Source organism: Mustela nigripes, chromosome 13, assembly GCF_022355385.1.
Source record: "Mustela nigripes isolate SB6536 chromosome 13, MUSNIG.SB6536, whole genome shotgun sequence".
Classification (NCBI taxonomy): Eukaryota; Metazoa; Chordata; class Mammalia; order Carnivora; family Mustelidae; genus Mustela; species Mustela nigripes.
The window spans coordinates 84232532-84252454 of record NC_081569.1 but is presented as its reverse complement, the minus strand read 5'-3'; the positions used below and the strand labels follow the sequence as shown (position 1 = coordinate 84252454).

At 36.3% G+C, this 19923-nt stretch overlaps 1 protein-coding gene across 1 annotated transcript; it reads right to left on the bottom strand.

Moving 5' to 3' along the window:
- Window positions 1–5061: 5061 nt before the first annotated feature.
- LOC131999415 (cytochrome c oxidase subunit 7A-related protein, mitochondrial-like) lies at window positions 5062–13285 on the bottom strand. The gene is made up of 2 exons (XM_059372141.1): window positions 13118–13285; window positions 5062–5608 (listed from the first exon to the last, which is right to left on the bottom strand). Exons 1-2 carry the CDS (start codon window positions 13283–13285, stop codon window positions 5219–5221), a joined length of 558 nt encoding a protein of 185 aa, XP_059228124.1. The 3' UTR covers window positions 5062–5218.
- Between the last annotated feature and the right edge of the window lie 6638 nt (window positions 13286–19923).

The window sequence follows — 19923 nt, the reverse complement described above, 5'->3', positions numbered from 1 at the left end:
TCCTAATGATAAAGAATTCCACAACATGAAGGGCTGGACGCTGGCCATCTCCCTGTGACTCATTTCACTTTTATCAAAAATGTTGCATTTTATGGTATCTAGTTCAGTAGATTTACAGATTATATTATCTATTTTTAAGTAAATAACCCTCATAAAATAGACAGGTGACTTAAGAAAGATCTCTTCAAAGAAACCCCAAACTGAAGATAACACTAATAGGGTAAGCAAAGAAAAACCTAAGAAAAGGGCAGAGCTGATCCTTCTATTCCTTGTATAATCTCTTTGTCAGGTAAAAATACTAATGACACGTTCAGATCTGTTAAATCATTTATATATATATATATATATATATGCATATACATGTATATATATAATGCATATACATGTGTATATATATGTATATACATACATAAAGAATACTATTTTAAGATATGAATTTATATCTAGAATATGAAGACCTTAGAAATTTTTTCTAAATTTGATAGATTAATAGCTTCTTTTTTTTTTTTTTAAAGATTTTATTTATTTATTTGACAGAGAGAGATCACAAGTAGGCAGAGAGGCAGGCAGAGAGAGAGGAGGAAGCAGGCTCCCTGCTAAGCAGAGAGCCCGATTCGGGGCTCGATCCCAGGACCCTGGGATCATGATCTGAGCCGAAGGCAGAGGCCTTAACCCCACTGAGCCACCCAGGCGCCCCTGCAGGATTTTTTTTGAAATTTTATTTATTTATTTGAGAGAAAGAGCACAAAAGCAGGAGTAGAAGCAGAGGAAAAAGGAGAAACAGACTGCCTGCCAAGCAGGGAGCCCAAAGCAAGGCTCAATCCAGGGCCCCGGGCTTATGACCTGAGCCAAAGGCAGATGCTTAACTGACTGAGCCCCCCAAGTGTCCCTCTTTTGCAGGACTTTTACTTAGCAGTAATAAGTTTAGTTAAAAATACTTGCTCTTCCCTTCTTAGGAAACACAGTCCAAAGCATGCTGAAGGCCTCTGTTGACCTTAGCAGATGATGCAGTGATGATGCAGTGACCCTGCTCACATCCCTTCCGCATCCCTTGTCCCTGAGCCTTGGAGACTACATCTTAATACACCGTAGCGCTCCATCTGAGGGCTCTCTAGATCCGCAAATAGGTAGGCCAGAAGTGCTCAGTAACTCTTGTCTGCTGCTGACAGATAAGAGTTGGAGAATATTTACTATGCCTTGAGGGCAACTCCTCAGAGAAATTCTGTGCTAGCTCCTGAGCTAGCAGTGTCCCAGAGCAGGAACCTGCTTGGTGACATGTCCTGTACTGGATCATTCTCTTCCTTTTCTCACTTCTGCCATCCCTTATCCATGCTTTCTGGGATCGCCTTCTCCCAAACAAACTACTTACACTCAAATCCTTCTTTCAAGATCTGCTTCTTTGGGAACCCAACCTAAGACAGTGACTGTTAAAATGCACCAGATAAGAGGCGCCTGGGTGGCTCACTTGGTTGAATAGTTGAGCATCTTCCTTTGGCTCAGGTCATGATCCCAGAGCTCCAGAATGTCTCACCTCAGGCTCCAGCCTCCCCTCAGGCCCCCTGCTCAGTGGGGAGTCTGCTTCCCCCTCCCTACTTCTCCCTCTCTCTCCACTCTTTCCCTGCTCATGCTTGCTTTCTCCTGTTCACTCTCTCTCTCTCAAATAAAATCTTTAAAAAAATGCATCAGATAAATCAGTGGAAAACAAAGCTGAATATTTGAAGAAGTTAAGTATTAGACACTTGCTAAACACTTGAGAATAAAACTATGGATGTTTCTAACATGTTTCTTTTTGATATTTGTTATACTCTCAATAATGAAATACATGAACAACTTTTTGTTGAGCCAGTAAAGTGTAATGAAGAATATACTTTTTCATTAGTATTGATATCTTTTGAAAACACTATGTCAGGGAAATAGTAGGTATAAATAGAAAATTGACTAAAGAGAAAAAGAAAAAAGGCCCTAGGGTAAAGTGACAACGTTAGCACCACAGCAAAATTCATCAACTACATTATTATAGGCAAATAAAAATGGCAAAGCAGATGAGCATTTTATTTTGTTGATGGCATTAATTTCATAAAAACAGAGCTGTCCAAGTTTTTATAATATTTCAATATCACCTTTTAATGAGGTTTAAAAAAACTATCATGAAAATCTGAGGTATTACATAGAAATTTGTTATCTCACAGCAAAGAACTGAAAAAGAACTTTCATATATAAAGATGAATTGCACATTTTCCTTTTACAAATAGTCAAAATTTGCTTACCTTTCCTGTGATGAGAATAATTTTCCATTATCATACTACCCCCCAGATGGAGTTTTTTAAATAAGTAAACATCAATCAAAATGTTAACAGATTATTTCATGAATATCAAAATATTGATTCTAAGCTATTTATAGAGATGCAAAAGACCCCAAATAGTCCACCCAGAATTGATGGAAAAGAACAAAGGTTTACAATTAAGCTACAGTCATAAAGACAATGTGGTTTGGCAAAAGAATAAACAAACAGATCCATGGACAGAACAGAGAGGCCAGAAAGAGACTCACATAAATGCAGTCACTGCTCTTTGACTTTGAAAGGAGCAAAGGCAGCCCAGTGGTGCTGGAAGAACTAGACATCTACATGCAAAAAAATTCATCTAGGCACAGACCTTATACTTCTTAGAAAAAATAACCCAAAATAGATCATAAACTTAAATGTAAAATGCAAAACTATGAAACTCTAGAAGTTAACAGAAGAGAAAACCTAGATGACAGAAAGTCTGAACATGCACCTCACCAAAGACATAGACAGCATAAGGATATGAAGAGAGTGTCCCTATCATATTTCATCAGAGTATGCAAACTAGAACAACAATGAGGTATCCCTACACTCCCATCAGAATGGCCAAAATCTGGAAGGCTGACAACACCAAATGCTGACAAGAATGTAGAGTAACACGGATTTTTTTTTTTAATTTTATTTATTTATTTGTCAGAGACAGAGGGAGAGAGAGCGAGTGAGCACAGGCAGACAGAGAGGCAGGCAAAGGCAGAGGGAGAAGCAGGCTCCCTGCCGAGTAAGGAGCCCGATGCGGGACTCGATCCCAGAACCCTGGGATCATGACCTGAGCTGAAGGCAGCTGCTTAACCAACTGAGCCACCCAGGCGTCCCGAGTAACACGGATTCTTGTTGATTGCTGGTGAGAATCCAAAATGATACAGCCACTTTGGAAGACAGTTTGGTTTCTTACAAAACTAAACGAAACGTACTCTCACCATATGATCCAGTAATCACCCTCCTTGGTCTGCACCCAAAGGAGATGAAAACTTACGTCCACACAAAACTCTTCCCAGGGATATTTATATCAGCTTTGTTGACAACTGCCCAAACTTGGAAGCAGCCAAGATGTCCCTCTGTAGATGAATGGACAAATAAACTGGTATAGCCAGACAATAAAATATTATTCAGCACTGAATAGAAATGAGCTATTAAGTCATGAAAAAGACATGGAGGAAACTTAAATCCCTATGAGTTAGAGAAAGCCTATCTGAAAAGGGTACATACTGAATGACTCAAACTATATGCAAAAAAAACCACTATGGAGACAAGGAAAAAAATCAGCTGTCAGGAGTGAGAGATAGGAAGAAAACAGGGAGAGCACAGATGTTGAGGGCAGGGACAGACTCTGTATGCTGGATATATGTTAATATGTGTCTGTTCAAACCCACAGATTATACAGCAAGAGTCAGCTTTAAGGTAAACTATGGACTTTGGACAAACATAATTTGGCAGTGCAGATTCATCTTTGATAAATATCACTTTGATATTTTGATATAATTCTGGTGAGGGATATTGCTAATGGAGGAGACGTGTGTGGGGGCAGAAGGCGTATGGGGAACCTCTGTACCTTCCTCTCAATTTTGTTGTAAATCTAAAACTGCTCTAAAAAATTAAGTCTTTAATAAATAGACAATCTGTCCTTTCAGAATAAAGGTGAGAGCTTAGCAATGAGTGAAAAAGCAACTGTTTTTCAAAAGAAATGTGTATGGACGACAGAGCATATGGTCTTGAAATTTTTCCTTTATTTCCTTTATTGTGTGATTTCCTTTACCCAAAAGCAATGCAAAAGTGTTGTTCTCATGTCTACACATATAAAAGCATGAAAATTAAATTATCTAACTTGTAAAATTTTGTAAATAAAAGGTTTCAGTAGGGTTTTCTTGTTTAAAAATACTGAAGTATAACACCGTTTAGTTAGCTCACAAGAACAACTGATTGAAATTATGGAAGATAAAAATATATTGCCAAATTTCATGAAAAAATGAATAACTGATGGATGGACTGAAAAATAAAAATTATATTTTAGTTATAACCAATGATGCACTTCTATTTGTTTTTGAAGTATCCTGTGTTTAACCACTGTAGCAATCAAAAGCAAATCTCAAAATAAACTGAATTCTGAATCACTATACCAAAATTAGGTTAAGCTAAGTTTTTTGGTTTTTTGGGGTTTTTTTTTTGAGATTTTTCATTCATGTATTTATTCCACAATCAAAATAATTCATAATTTAAAGCCATAACATTTTGAAAAGGTAAAGGAGGCTTTGTGTCACAGCTGCATTAATAAAACACACTGGTCTAAAGTACAACACTCAACAGGTGTCTTCTGTTCCCGAGATGGAATAAATACAAACAATTACACCTAAAATTTCACTAAAGATCTGAGGTGAGGCAAATAACCCTTGGAAACAAACTGTCCAATGAACAGAGTCAGGCTGCAAATAATTTTTAACATTTTACTGCAAGAAGGAAAAAACCCCATGGTGTCTACTAGCATAAACCTCCATTTCATACTCCTGGCCTTGGTTTCTCTCTACCTTCCTCAATCACATCCAAATCCAGAAAGGCCTCTGTACCCCACATTCAAAAACACCACTGTGAGTCCCTAAGGACCTCAGCACAGACTACTGTCAAAGAGCCTGTGTGCAGCCTCCCTCTAGAACCTCCAGGGAAATCAGGAGCCCAAGGAGCAGCAGCATTTCTTTAAGCAATAGTATTAACTGTCCAATGTGCTTTTCATAAACCAAAATACCGCCTTAATATCTTCCTATTTCTCTGGGAAAATGTTAAGTAAACCATTCAAGTAAAAAAGAAAATGTTTACAGAGCAGTGAAAAATGAAAATTCAAAGGGTTTATGCCAAAAAGCAAACCAGTCCTCTGCAGCCTCAAGTCATTTGTTTCTGGGCTGCGAAGCCATGTAGAGCGCAATCAGGCAGTAGATGGTCCCCCCCAGCGTCAGCGCCATGGTGGTCCAGTAAAGCATTTGGTCAGGCAGGCCTCGTTTCAGGTGGATGGGCACACCATCGGATTTCTGGAAAAACTTCTGCAGCTCGGGAACTTTGTTTTTCCCAGCATAATCATATACAGGAAAATCAGAACTCAGTTTGGTTGGTGTGGCAAAGATGATAGGTGGTGCTTCTGTGGAAACCAAAGGCCTTAATCCCTGCGGGCTATAGGCATCGGAAGCCCATGTTCCAGTCAACTTCTGCGTGAAGCCACTAAACTTGTAATACAGGACACCGGGTGTCCGGCTTCCCGCAGCCGCTGCCTGCGCGACTGCCTAAGCTAAGTTTTTAAAAAATGAAACACATTAAAGCACACTGCAAAAATAGGTTTTTATTTGTTTTATTAATACATGATATTCTGAAGATTTAAATTCCTATTGTATCTCATCCTTTTAAAATTTGTTTTGTGTATGTTTTATGATGTATGAAATATTTACATTATATACTTATTTTACATATTTATGTTGAATATACATGCTCCATTCTTTTTTAATAAAGATTTTATTTATTTATGTATTTATCTATCTAAATATTTATTTAGAGAGAGGAGGAACAAGAAAGGGTCAGGCAGACTCTGTGTTGAGCGCAGAGCCCGATGTCAGACTCAATTTCATGACCTTGAGATCATGACCTGATCAGAAATCAAGAGTCTGACATTCAACTGTCTGAGCCACCCAGGCACTCTTTCCAACATGGCTATAGATAGGGCACATAGACAATGGGAAGACTGGATGAATGTCTACTGGAAGTTTTAGAGTTGGGAAATAACATGATCACATTTGTGTTTTGAATGCACACTCTAGAAATGGTGTAGACAGCCAAGCAAATTTGGAGACAGATGAACAAGGAAACTATCTGACAGTAAAGTAGAGATAATTAGTCCCAAATTAAAAACCAGTAGTAATTGACAGAGAGACGAACAGTTGCTGAAGTGACTAGAACAGTTGCTGAAGTGACTAGAACTTGGAAAACCAATGTATGTAAGGATCAGAGAAAGACCAAAATAAGGATAAGTTGACTGCCTAGTTTGGGGCAAGAGTGACTTCATTGGTAGTAGGTTCGCACCAAGACAGGTCCTCCCAGACAGAAAATACCAAGAGAACAGCAGGGTTAGGAGGAAAAGCTAATATACCTGCTAAATCCTACATTTATCCCTATCTCCTACACCAAGATGTTATAGGAGATAAATACTATGGCAGAAGGCTGGGCTTACAGAGTTGAAAGTTGTCAGCTTGTATGATTACACTTTGTTACTCTATTAATGCAGCTTAAAAATAGACTGTTTTAGGTTTTTCTGAGGAGGGAAAAAGTAAGTATGTCATCCTGCTAATTCATACTGAGTTTAAAATTAACTTTTAATTCTTTTTCGCATGTGATATTGTTTAGGCACTTCTCTTTATGCTGTGTATTTGCCATTATGTCTATGGACCTAAGAACAGGACATTTCCCTGGTGCTTATCTCACTTTGCCTTGCTCAAGTCAACACATCGAAAGGTTTATGGAGCTCTCCTTAGTGATGACTATCAAGCGCATCAACCAGAAATTCCAGCTTCATATCATCACTTGCTAATGTCTGTTAACTGAAAATTTCATGGCATGTCTTTTTGCCCTTCCTGGCTCCCAAGCACCTATTACTGAATTGATGGGTTTATGGCACCCTATCATCATCAGTAAACTGCATCCCAACTATTTTATTTTTCCTTTTTTTGTTGTTCTTCCTTACACTACATTTCCAGTCCCTTTTCTTTTCCTTCCAGTATCCCCTACTATATTTGATCTGCACCGAAAAAATAAAATGATTGAGCGCTCTACAGTCTTAACTTTCCCATTAATGAGAATGACCTCTCTCTCCATCTATAGAGATTCATTCATTCATTCATTCACTGAATATTTCCTCAGTGCCGACTGTGTTTCAAATTCTTCTTTTAAAAGGTGTGATCATATTAGGCAAAAGTTTCTTTACCTCTCTTAATAGAATTTTAATATTTTTTCAAAAGTATTTTCTTAGGTCAATTTCTAGGTAGATACTTTAAGTTTTCTTGCTATAATGCAAGGCATCATATTACCCATTATATTTTTAGTTAGTGCAAGTATAGAAGAACTCTGTTGGTATTTTTGTTGTGGTTACTGTTGGTCTTCTATATAGCAACCTCACTGAACTCTTTTATTAGTTTTAAGAGTCTGTTAATTGTCTTGAATTTCCAGTCCTTGAATTTTTTATATCTTTTTCTTGCCTTACTGCACTGGCCAGAGATCATTACTTTTGCAAGGATTCACAAACCACCCTCTCAGTAATTCAATCTAGCTTGAAAATGAGACTAACAGTCCACAGTTTGCATATTAGTTTCTCTTCTTCTTTGGAAAAAAGAAAATCTATTGAGTTTTCCAGAACATCTTATTTTCCCCAATATCTTCTTTAAAAATCTCAGTCCATACTATATTGTAAATATGAAAGTTGCTAAGAGAGTAGATCTTAAAAATTCTCAACACAAAAAATTCTGTTACTATGTATGGTGATAGATTTAACTAGACTTATTGTGGTGATCATTTTGCAATATATACAAACATTGAATAATTACGCTGTACACCAAGCTAATATAACATTATACGTCACTTAAACTTCAATTTTTAAAGAAAATCTCAGTCCAGGAGTACCCAGTGGCTCAGTCAGTTAAGTGGCCATCTCCCGATGTTTGCTCAGGTCATGATCTTGGGATCTTGGGATCAAGCCCTGTATGGGACTCTGTGCTCAGTGGGGAGTTTGCTTGGGATTCTCTCCCCCTCTCATTGGGCCTCTCCCCCTGCTTGTTCTCTCAAATAAATATTTATTTCTCTCTCTCTCCAAAATAAATAAGTTAAATCTTTAAAAAAAAAAAAAAAAACCTCAGTCCAAAAATTTTCAGAATTTTCTAAATAAGATTGTGTGCACATTCCCTGGGGCCATTTTACTTGCTAAATAAATACCTTGTTTTAAGTTTTGGGGTTTTTTAAATATTTATTTTAGAGAGAGAGGAAGAGTGCAAGCAGGGGCAGGGACAGAGAGAGAATCGCAAGACTACTCCCCTGCTGAACATGGAGCCCAACTCAGGGCTCCGTCTCGTTACCCATGAGATCATGACCTGAGCCAAAACCCAGAGTCAGATCTTCAACCAACTAAGCAATCCAGGTTCCCCTCAAGTTTTCTTAAAAGAAAGACTCATGTTAAAGCCTATATGATGCTGGAGAAAGGTAATCAATGGAATTTTATTTGAACCTGAAATGAGGGCTTTATACAGTAGCAGCTATAAATGTCAGTTGGATACTCATTTCTGGGGTAGATTTATTCCCACTCACTATCATCTTTAGAGCCCCTCAAATAATGGAATGGAGTGGGGAAAACAGAATGTATCACAAGGGTGATAGAGGTAACAACCGATTTTAATAAGACATGAACAAATATTCTAAAAGGATGAAGATCTCCAAAGCTCGAGTTCATTTAGTATGTCATGATTTATTGAGAGTAAAATCAGGACTTAGTGCCTGATTGTACCTGTTGCATGAAGAAAGAGATACCTTAACTTTTCTGTATGATCATTTTGTTGCTTTTCCAAAGCATTAAATTCCTGTTCAATTGAAGACATTTCCAGAACAAACCTTTTTGGTTGTTTCAGGGGCATTACATATTTGTTTATGAATCAATTATTGTAAATTGCAGTATGTGCTTCTTTTTATTATGCTAATGCTGTATATCATTACACTTTTTGTTTTACTTGGCTGTATTTTAATGTCTACTTAGCTAGTGACATTGACACTAAAACAAATTTTTGGCACATGTTTGGAGTGAACTGTAACTCAGAATCAAATTTAAATGGTTTGTTGTGAAGCCAGGAAAATTGCTGCAACAGCAAACACAAAAATATATTCACTCAGCTAATACATGTTAACATTCAAGAAATTTACTTAAAATACACACACACACACAATATTTGAACAGAGGTCGAGGTAACAATTATAGAAAAGCTCCCATATTAACAGGAATCAATAAACTAACTAGTTTATTTATCTCCCTCCTTTGCCAGAGAGAATATTGAGAAGAGAAATAACAAAAATGGAGAAGGGGAGAAATGCATACACTACATTTAAAATATCTTCTCCAAGATCATATTTTATTTTGTAAGTGATATCATACTCTTTCCCTTCACAAGTTCTATTCACTTAACTTCTATGATGAAGTTTAATCATTACCTTCACCTACCAGTTCAACTACCAACTTTAATTACCAGTTTCATACTCACTAAAAAGTAATAATAATTACATCAAGGGAATAGCAAGTGATAGTACTTATTTTCATGTTTTCATCCTGATATGCAAACTATTCATTTAAGGATTTCTTTCCTGTTGGATCGCACTTAATTAATAATTTGGATGATTCTATTTTTCCGTGAGAAACCACAATGCGACCGTAAGTATTTTTTTAAAAGAACCCTCATATTAAGAGGAGAAAGAGCCACAGACATATAGTGATAAGGGCAGAGCTGGTTAAAAGCACTAAAAGCAGAAGTATTTACAGATCACACTGCTTCAGCTCTTTCTAGAGCAACAAATCCAAACAGGGCTCTGCCTTATGTGGCTTTCTTTCACTTTACAGATGCTGAAAACTTTCATTTCAAGTTTCTATCTCCTAGAAGTGGGATGGGGAAAAAAAAAAAAAAAGCTGGTTATTATTCCTAAACCCATTGAAATTGCATTTGTGGCATCAAAATGGATTTTTTTTTTTTAAGCAGGATGTTGGATTGACAGTAAAGCAGCTGCTCTGCAACAAGCGAAAGCAAAAATTAATAAGAGACCTTAGCAAAAGAAAGACTATTGGTTTTGCACACCCAGAGCAAATTGGCTGGATTTAGAAGAGCACACTTTGATCTTTTCCAGACTAATTACTGCTCTGTGGTTTGACTGTTTTGTACATTAGTTGCCCTTCATACAAAACCGAAACTGCTATGGTACACAGCTGTAATACAAATGAAAATTTGACATTCAGTAAACAAAGCATGGCAAGGGTCATTCTTTCAGCACAATAACTGCATAATACAATTTTAGAATGCCTTTTGTATACAAAAAAATGACACATTTTAAGGCAGTTTTGAACTCAGTGTAGGCAGTCAAGGCTGTTTATAAAGGACATAGAAATTGCTCCCAACTCTGATCTATAAATACAGATTGAAAACAGTTTATTTCAACATTGCAGAAATGCTAAGGAATTCACAATTTTACAGAAATAAATGTATCTGTTTTTAGAAGATGTTTTTTTCACTTGTCTATAAGGTTAATTGGGAGCAGATTTCCTAAGGAGCTGTTTGCTAGAGCAATGTTTATTCACCAATATGATTCTGGATTTGCTTCTGGGAAAGAATTCAAAGTATTTTATATGTATACTTTATATCAAAATACTTAATACTATATTTTTCAGAAAAGGTAATGAATTAAATATTATAAATTAATATTTTCAACAAACCCAATTGAGGAATTTTTTTAAGGCATCAGTCTATCCCTGCATAAATGATATATTTAGCTTATAATCAAGTTACCCTTCTAAATGGCATGACTTTAAAGAGTTTTCATTTTTAATGTGGTCTTGATGGTCACTCTAATAAGCTGTACAATAAGTTATCAAATGACTAAAAAAATGGATCAAGTATATTGAAAGGCTTTTATGTTATACTAGATTTGGTCTGTATTTAAATCAACTTAACCTTTGAAGCTATACAATTGTTACCCAGTTTTTGTCAACACACACAACCCCACAACTTCAAAATACCTACACTTAAAAGTCAGAGGACTTTCAATAATTCAAAGTTGAAATATTTCAAATATAGAGAAATATTTGATTAAAGAAGTGATCTATCAGAAACATTTCCGGCTAGACTAGACAAAACAACACCAACCCTTTTTTTATGCTTTATTTCTCTCAAACTTTTGAAAAAAGTTGATATAGAGAATATCGCTGATCTAGTTCATGTAATTAACTGTTCACCAGAAACTAAAAAAAAAAAATCTGTATCTGGGATAACAAACTGGGGCAGTGCGCAAGAGTGTCAGAGATTAGAGACACTGCGCTCCTCCATCCAACCATTTACAAATGCCACATGTTGAGCAAGTTGGCTCTGTCATCATTTCTTTAATTGCTATAGGAATTATATAAATTGTGTGACCTCTTTTTGCTTTTAAAACTTAGCTGGATACATCCTTCGTATACACACAAAGCTGTTTTCTAAATGCCTGTTTCTGTCTGGCTCATTTACCTTTACCTAACGGAACAGCTCTCCTGGGGGCGGGGGGGATAGCGGCAGCGGGCAGAGTAGTTACCTATTCACAGCAAGAGACTTGAGAGTTCAGTACAATAGATTTTCACAATATGTTTAGGAGAGGCCCAGAGCTACAGTGCTAAGCACCATGTGGAAAGGTAGATAAATACATACAGATAGAACCATAGACCTCGGCCAAGTGGAGTGAAGAATAACAGAGAATCTATAACGCTTTCTACTTCAGCAGCAATCAAACCCAACCTCTGCAAATTAATCAGCCTGCAAAACACCACGAATGGAGAAAAGAGGATATTGATTCCTGGAGAAGTCACCTATATTTTATTTTCCCATTAAAAATAATCACAGAATGCTATTCTAAAATACGAACGTTTTCCCCCATGAAGTATAAAACAGACCAGTTCCTTTTTGCTAATACATCTGAGATTATCTCAGAATGACTCCATGAAACACTTTTAATTTTTATCTGGGGAGAAAATTGTTAAATAAACCCTTAAAGTATTATTTGCCAAGCATGCCATGTTTTTCCTTAAGGGTGTTAGAGTCCTGGGGTTATAGTAATTTACTGATGACTCAGTTTAGTAGGCTTTTGTTCCTGTGACCATTAATAATGTAAGGTCCGTTTCCACTTGCTTTTGTCCTATATCATGGCTTTAGACTTGGAAACTACCTGCAAAGGGGAACAAGATATTGAAAAATACTTTTGCTTTTGCCTTTTCAAAATAAGGTTTCTTGTTAAATACCCAAATTAAAGACCTCTTCTAATTTATCCCCACTCAAAAAGTAAAAATAAATGTTCACTGAGGTAGAAATTTTTACCCAAAAAAATGTAATTCTGAGAAACAAATTAGGTTTTATTTAATAGGGGAAGCTGTTTTCATAATGTTTTCTTAGTTATCCTGTAAAATAATAAAGAATTCTTTCATGTGCCATACAATCAATTATAACCTTATGACTCAAAGTCTTTCTAAACCCCCACCCCACCCCCATCAAATGGCTAATGTTCCAAGTTTGAGCTTTGGGGGTTGTTACAGTCACTAGTTCTGTTTTAAATTAAACACCTAATTAAAAGGAAGCCATTCATAAATAGCAATGTGCTGAAATCGGAATGGAATAATAGTGGCTCCACATACGTCCCGTTTTCCCACAAGGCTCTTAGAATATTTTTCCCCCCCGGAACAAACTGAAATTTGTCAATGAGCTCAACTGCAACGTTTGCTGCGTATGCAAACTGGCCACCGCTACCACAAGCATGTTTCAGGGTGACAGAATGGCAGCCATTGTCATTCGCCTCTAGAAATACCCCTAAAGCAGAGTGTGCTCACAGGTTCTTCTGAGACTATTACTAATACTTCCCCGTTTCCTTCTGGCAAGAACCTAACTCCATCCAGACCAAGAGAGAACAAAAAATTCTCAGCCTGGGGGTTAAATGTGAGTACTTTCAGGAAATCTCATAAAAATAAATAAATAAATAAAATTACTCACATATAATGGGGCCTTTAACTGCTCCCCAAACCATTTTTTCATCTTCTTAAGGTCGGAGGTTACAGGGTATTTTTTTGCATGGGTTGAACACTTGCCGATCACTGAGAAGATTAAAGGCATAAATGGACAAGACTGGGTGTCAGGACTGCTACCAAAGGCTTCATTCATACCGCCACTGTTTTGGCATCTGCTTTTCACTTCTGTGCATTCAAATGCTTACCAACAATATTTGAAAATTTCAGGATCCGTCGAGCACCAGAGCAGAAGATAGCGTGTTCTGAGTATTGCATCATCTAGTGAGGGCTGGTTAGAGAGCTGACTGCCCTCCCTGGCTTCAGGAAGTTTGTTCACATTTCTCTTCCCCAAATATAAAGTGGGTATAAAAGATAGCTTTGTGGGATAAAGGCAGGCAAGGGTGAGTGAATGAAATTGTGTCTTAAAGTGATTTGAAGTCAGTGCAATTTAAGTAAAAAGAAAAAAAATTGTACCTTTAACACATTGTGATCTCACATCAAAGCAAAGGGAATGTAATCTGCTGCTTTTCCATCTGAGCAAATCCAATAGCAATCATGCTTATTAAATATTTGCACGTAGTTCTTTCTGTGATAAAATTTGTACTGTCATCCAGGAACTAATTATCTCAAATGAGAGACTGTATGTGAAAGTACCTTGTAAAGTGTAAAATATAAAGCACTATACTTGTCATAATAATAGTAATAGGTATTAAGTGCTTACTCTGTACCAGGCAATATGTTCAACAAGGGTTTATTTAAACCTCACAGCAACCTTGGGAGATAGATGCTATCATTGCCACTTTATAAGTGACAAACCTGAGAGACACTGAGTCACTTGCCTGTCCCACACTGCAAGAAAGAGAAACTAAGGAAGACGCCCAGGTCTGTCTGATTTCCAGACCCAAGCACATCACCCATACTACCCTATGTAAGGGACTATTTGGACAGCAATGACCTTTTTCCCATATTAAAATATGGTGCTTTTTTGTGACTGACAATTATGCCTCTGAAAATGCAGATGTTATTATAAATTAGAAAGTTGAAACATGGCATGTTTTGCTCATAAAAGCCTTTTTCCAAATGACTCTTCTTGTGTAGTATTTACTTTTATAGAAAAGGAAATAAATGTTGCATCCTAGAAGAAATTGCTTTTGTTCTTATTTTGTTGCTTAGATGAGTACAGTTAAGTGCTATAAACACAAGCTGTCATATCATTACTTGTTAACCGTTAGATTCTTAAATATTTGATATTAACCTCTATGGCACCAGAATATATCGGTGACAGTGGCACTATAATCAAGTCCTATTATGTATTAAAATAAATATATAATTGCCAATTCTACATATGAATTATGTCATCGAGAAGTGTCCTGGGATGAAATAACAGATACATAAACAAAACAGTTTCCACTGAATCATTTTAGTTAAAAATGTATAAGAATCCTATTTTTCAAATATCCACCATATCACTTTTGATTAAAGTAGCAATAAACTATTCCTATTTTACAAAAAGCAAAGCCACGTCACAGAAAAGTTCTAAGAGGTAGTGAAAGTAGTTCCATTTCTTCTAAAAGTTAGGTAGACGAAAATCTGGCCCAACCATTTAAAGATACCTCTAACCTTCAAAATGTTTTATAAGAAACAAATCAATTCCAAATGCTCACTCACCACAGTTAACATTTCAGAGTACTGCAATTAATTTTGGAACATGGTTTATGAAAGAGAAAAGAACTAAGAGCTCACAATATAAACTTTGTTAGAATAATGGACTGTGATAATTGGGGGTTTCATTACAATGCAGAGGAAATCTTTTCTAATATCAAAATATTTTCCTCATTCTACCATTATAGTTCTGTGAAAAGTCTGGGAAAAGATTAGGAGCTATGTTTTGAAGAAACTTGGTGTGAACTTTGCTAACAACAATCCAAATAAGTTTTCAGATTACTCTTTCAAGAAATTGCAGTATTTCATGCAAAACGGTATCCACTTTACCACTCAGGTAATTTTTTACTCACCACGAAATGAAAATCTATATTCTGCTCTCCCTTGCATGTCTCTTTAAAACCTCAAACCAGAGGAATGAGTCACATTTTGGGACCGTTTTCTTTTTTAATCTTCTTCACTCTTCTATTCTGTTTCTAAAGGGACACTTAGTTTTAACTAGATTGCAATTTCATTTGAAAAGAATTGAACAGGCTTTCTAGAATGAGTTAAAGATTACCCATTGAGAGTATTTTTGGCAGCTACCTTTAAAGATGCAAGGATCTGTAAAAAATGGTACATCTAGATTTAATACAGATAATACTTGGTTCTTTGAGATAGAAACGATGTAATTGTGATATTGGCAGGAAAGATATGTAAGATGTGCTTTTCACTGCTCACATCTCTTTGGACAAGCACAGTTTTCTTTGTAGAATTTTATCACATTGAGAATGCTAAGTACATTAGTGAATTTCTTATACAATGATAGTAGAAACAACTGCTGTCATTTTTAATTCAAATGGTTAAATACACACAATATTGTTTCATGTTACTTGCAATTAGAGTGTGAAATGTAAGGTGTGTGGTATAAATTATTAATTATCCAATCATTTCTATGAAAAATAAAGGGGAAGGTATTAGACTCATACCTTTGTAAACAGTACCTAAACAAATAGTTCAGGGAAAAGCCAAAGATGAAAACAAAAACTAATAACAACAAATAACAAAAAATTAAGAAAAAAATTTTTTTTCTTTTTTGGCTTTTTTTTATGGTATCTGTGTGATGGATGCTAACGAAAGTTATTATGGTAATTATTTCACAATATATGTAAGTCAAGCAATTAAAAAATCATAATAAATAAAGGTTTCCCTATGTGCCAAGCACTGTGTTATTCTACAAAAATTAATTAATTCCTTATAACAACCACATGAGGTAGGTAGGTACCCATTTTACAAATGAGGAAAAAGAAACTTAAAGGATTAAATAAAGGGTTAAATAACTTGTCCAAGGTCACTGACTGAATGCAAGTTTACTAAAATCTTCAATGTAGTCTTGTAACTGTTCCTCATTGTTCAACAGCTGTAAGAAACATAACTTTCTTATTCACACTGTCTGAGAGTTTTGGTAACAAAATACACATTGGCGCTACAGTTCTACATGAAGGAACTTAGAAATAGGTATTTTGGGCATATGTTAAATATATATTTATCATGTCCTAGGTACTAGACCAGGTGACTAAGATACAACAGTGAAAGAGAACATAGTCCTTGCTCTCCAAATGAGCAGTCTAAAAGAAGACAAACATTTAAAAGTTAATTGCAATAAAACAAGAAAAGTATTATAAAATAATAATAACTAATATTTTTGAGCACTTACAGTGTGCCAGTCATTTCTAATAAGCACCTTATATATTTACACAAGTAATCTTCACAGCAATCTATGAGATAGATATTAAAGAGACAAAGAGGTATATTTAAGATTTTTTGGAACACAAAGAAAGCCCTTCCACTCTACCTAGGTAGGCCAGACATTTGAGCTAATCCTATAGGATGTATATATCCACAAGAAAGAGGGATATTTCAGTCAGTATAGTGCAAGATAGACCACAGGACCCCAAACACCCCAAATCTTACTGATTCATAACAAACATTTACATTTGTTCACAAAACCCGTCAGGTTACCTTGGGAGCTCTTCGTATCTTCTCACTCTGGGTCCCAGACTGATGGAGCTTCCACCATCTGGAGCGTCACCAGTTGCTCGAAGCAACAAAAGGGGATGTCATAAATAATGCACTGGCTCTCTAACACGTGTGTCACCTTTGCTCTGTTTTCATTTGCCGGAGTAAGTCACATGGTCACACCTAGCTTCGACGGGAATGGAAGTACCATCCTACTATCTACCCAGGAGTAATTAGGAACACTGGGGAATAACCCTATTGCCTACCAAGGAGTGGAGAGAATAAGTAAACCAAAGACAAAAAACATATGCAAGGGAATGGGAGTGAGAGGGTGTTTTATAATGGTGATTTTGATGATAAAAGCATACAGTATGCGTAAGGAAAGCATGAGGAGAGGGAAAGTCAGGTGAGTGCCAATCATGAAGACTCTTAACACACATGGGATGTTTAGACTTCATCTTTTAGGCCAGAGGAAGCTATTGTACGATTTTAAGCAGAGGAGAAATACTATCAAAGTTTTCATTCAGAAACGCCAAGTTAGGTGAAACAAGAAAGAAAAATAAGAAGAAAGTAGAGATGAGGGGACTGACTGTATGAGTTTCCTATCTCTGTGTAACAAGTTACCACAGCCTTAGCAGCTTAAAACAACACAGTTAATTATGTCACAGTTTCGATAGGTCAGAAGCTGAGCTTAGCTGAGTCCTCTGCTTCCAGACCTCACCAAATTGCAATCCAACTGTCAGCTGAGTCACCAGAGGGTCAACGGGGGAAAGAGCCACTGCCAAGCTCCCTCATGTTGTTGGCAGGATTCACTTCCTTGCAGCTACGTGACTGAAGGTTTTAGTTCCTCCTGAAGGCTACCCTCAGCTCCTAAAAGTCCTTTATAGCTCTTCATCACCTGGCCTTCTTCCAACACGCCCACTTGCTTTGTTCAGTTTATTTATTCAAAGCCAACAAGGGGGAGAGTGTCTTACCTTAGGGAGGGCCTAGACCCTCTTTTTTAAGGGCTCTTAACTGAATAAGTCAGTCCCACCCAGGATAATCTGGATTATCAACTGATTTTGCAATCAATTGATCCAGGACCCTAATTACACCTGAAAATCCCTTCACCTTTGCCATATTCTACAGGCTAGAAGTAAGTCACAGGTCTTGCTCATATTCAAGGGAAGCGAATTATATAGGATACGAACACCAGGGCGTGGGAATGACTGGCGCCACCTTACAGTCTGAGAACAAAATGAACCAAATGAAAGGATATCTCAAGTGTCCAGGTGAAAAGCTGTATGATCCCAGACTAAGTTAGCTTTAAAAATGTTTAAGAGATACACATATATCTTATATATAATTTGACTTTTTATTAAACTTCAGTTAATCATTAGTCTGGTCTTCCTTGTCTTATCTGTATAACTGAACTATGATAATATTCAAAGTAAGTGTTTTGAAATTTAAAAGAGCAGCAAAAATTTCAAGTATCTGGATCACTCTAGCCAAGAGCAAAAAAACAAAGCAAAATAGATGAATATGAGATTATCAAGCATCTTATGACGTGAAAAATACAGTACAGAATATAATTGATAAAATTAATGTTTCTTTTTTTAATAGGTTTCAACCAAAGTAATTGTTTTAAAATATATATCTATACACATTTGTATAACTTTTCATGGGTAAGAAATTTAATGAGTATTGTGCAAGGTCTTAGCTTATATAATCTGAACTCCAATTCGGGAAAAAAATCAAAATCAAACAAATGTCAAAATGTCAATCAACATCTGAAATGCAGAGACATTTAACTGCCATCTTAAAAAGTTACCGACTACCTGCCTTGATTGGTTCTAACCGGAAGCATCAGTCACATTTGCTGATTCTGAACCATAAATGTATATGACTGACTATAGGGAGAGAAAAAGTAAAGTAATGTCCATTGACAGCCACATATCAATTACGCTGTTACTCCTTTAGAGACCTCCTTAATGCCTGCATTCTTGAAATGCAACAAAAATGACCAATACAATTATTTTAGATCCCATAAACTACCATATAGTTTAGCTGAAATTAGAGGCACCTGGCAACTGAGGGAGACCAGATCAGAATAGAAGCAAAACACACTGTGAAAAGGTTGGCTTCACCCCTTTACGACTGAAATGCACTGGTTATGAAAAGCTGTGGAACAATCTTTAAGTGAAGACTCAATCTCTAGACTCATCTTTAATCCAAAAGTAGAAACCAGGGCGGAAATCTCCCCAGCTTTCATTATCCCTCAAAGACAAATTTCATGCATCTCTGCTACCCAGAATCTCCAGGGCTCCCCAACACTTAACGGTCACGAGTATATTTTGCATCCTGAGCTTCAAAATGTCATTTTATTTACATCAAAAAAAAAAAAAAAAAAGAATTATTGCATAGGAAACAAATCAGCAGTTTCTTTCTAAAATCCCCCTATGTGTGTGAACAAAAACATCATGGGATTGCCAGGAACCCAAACAGCCCAAATACCAGCTCAGTGTACTTGCTTTTTAGAATTCTGAGACATGCACACTGCTGCCTGCTGAGGATGTGAAAGGAGACAAGTCAGAGAAGATAATGAACCAATTTCAGGTGTCTTCACATTCTGTCAAAGGGAACACTGGAAAAGTGTTTATCACTATTATTTATATAACATTGAAAGAAAAAAGATTTTGAAATTTGTTGTTGGTCTAGAACGATTGGCTAACACTCCATGGATAAAAACCGAAAGATAATTACATAGTCAGACTGCAGTATTTCACTCAAAGGGCAACATTGAAAAAAGATGGGTTCCCTAAACTTTTGTATTCTCCCAAACATTTTACATATAAAAATTAGTGCAAAAGCATAAGCCAAGGATTTTTTAATCACAATCATTACCCATTACGGATTGAACAAATAACATGAACATAGCAACTTCTGGGGGAAAAAATCTTATTTAACAATTATTGCCATATGATACAATAAACTGATAATATATAAATGTACAATATGGCAAGTTTTAACATATATTTATAGGCATGCACAATTTTTTTCCTCATTCTCATTTGTATTTTCTATTCCTGCCCCTCACTAGCCCTACTTCCCTTAACTCTAAGTAACCTTGGATCTGCTCTAAATTACTTTGTT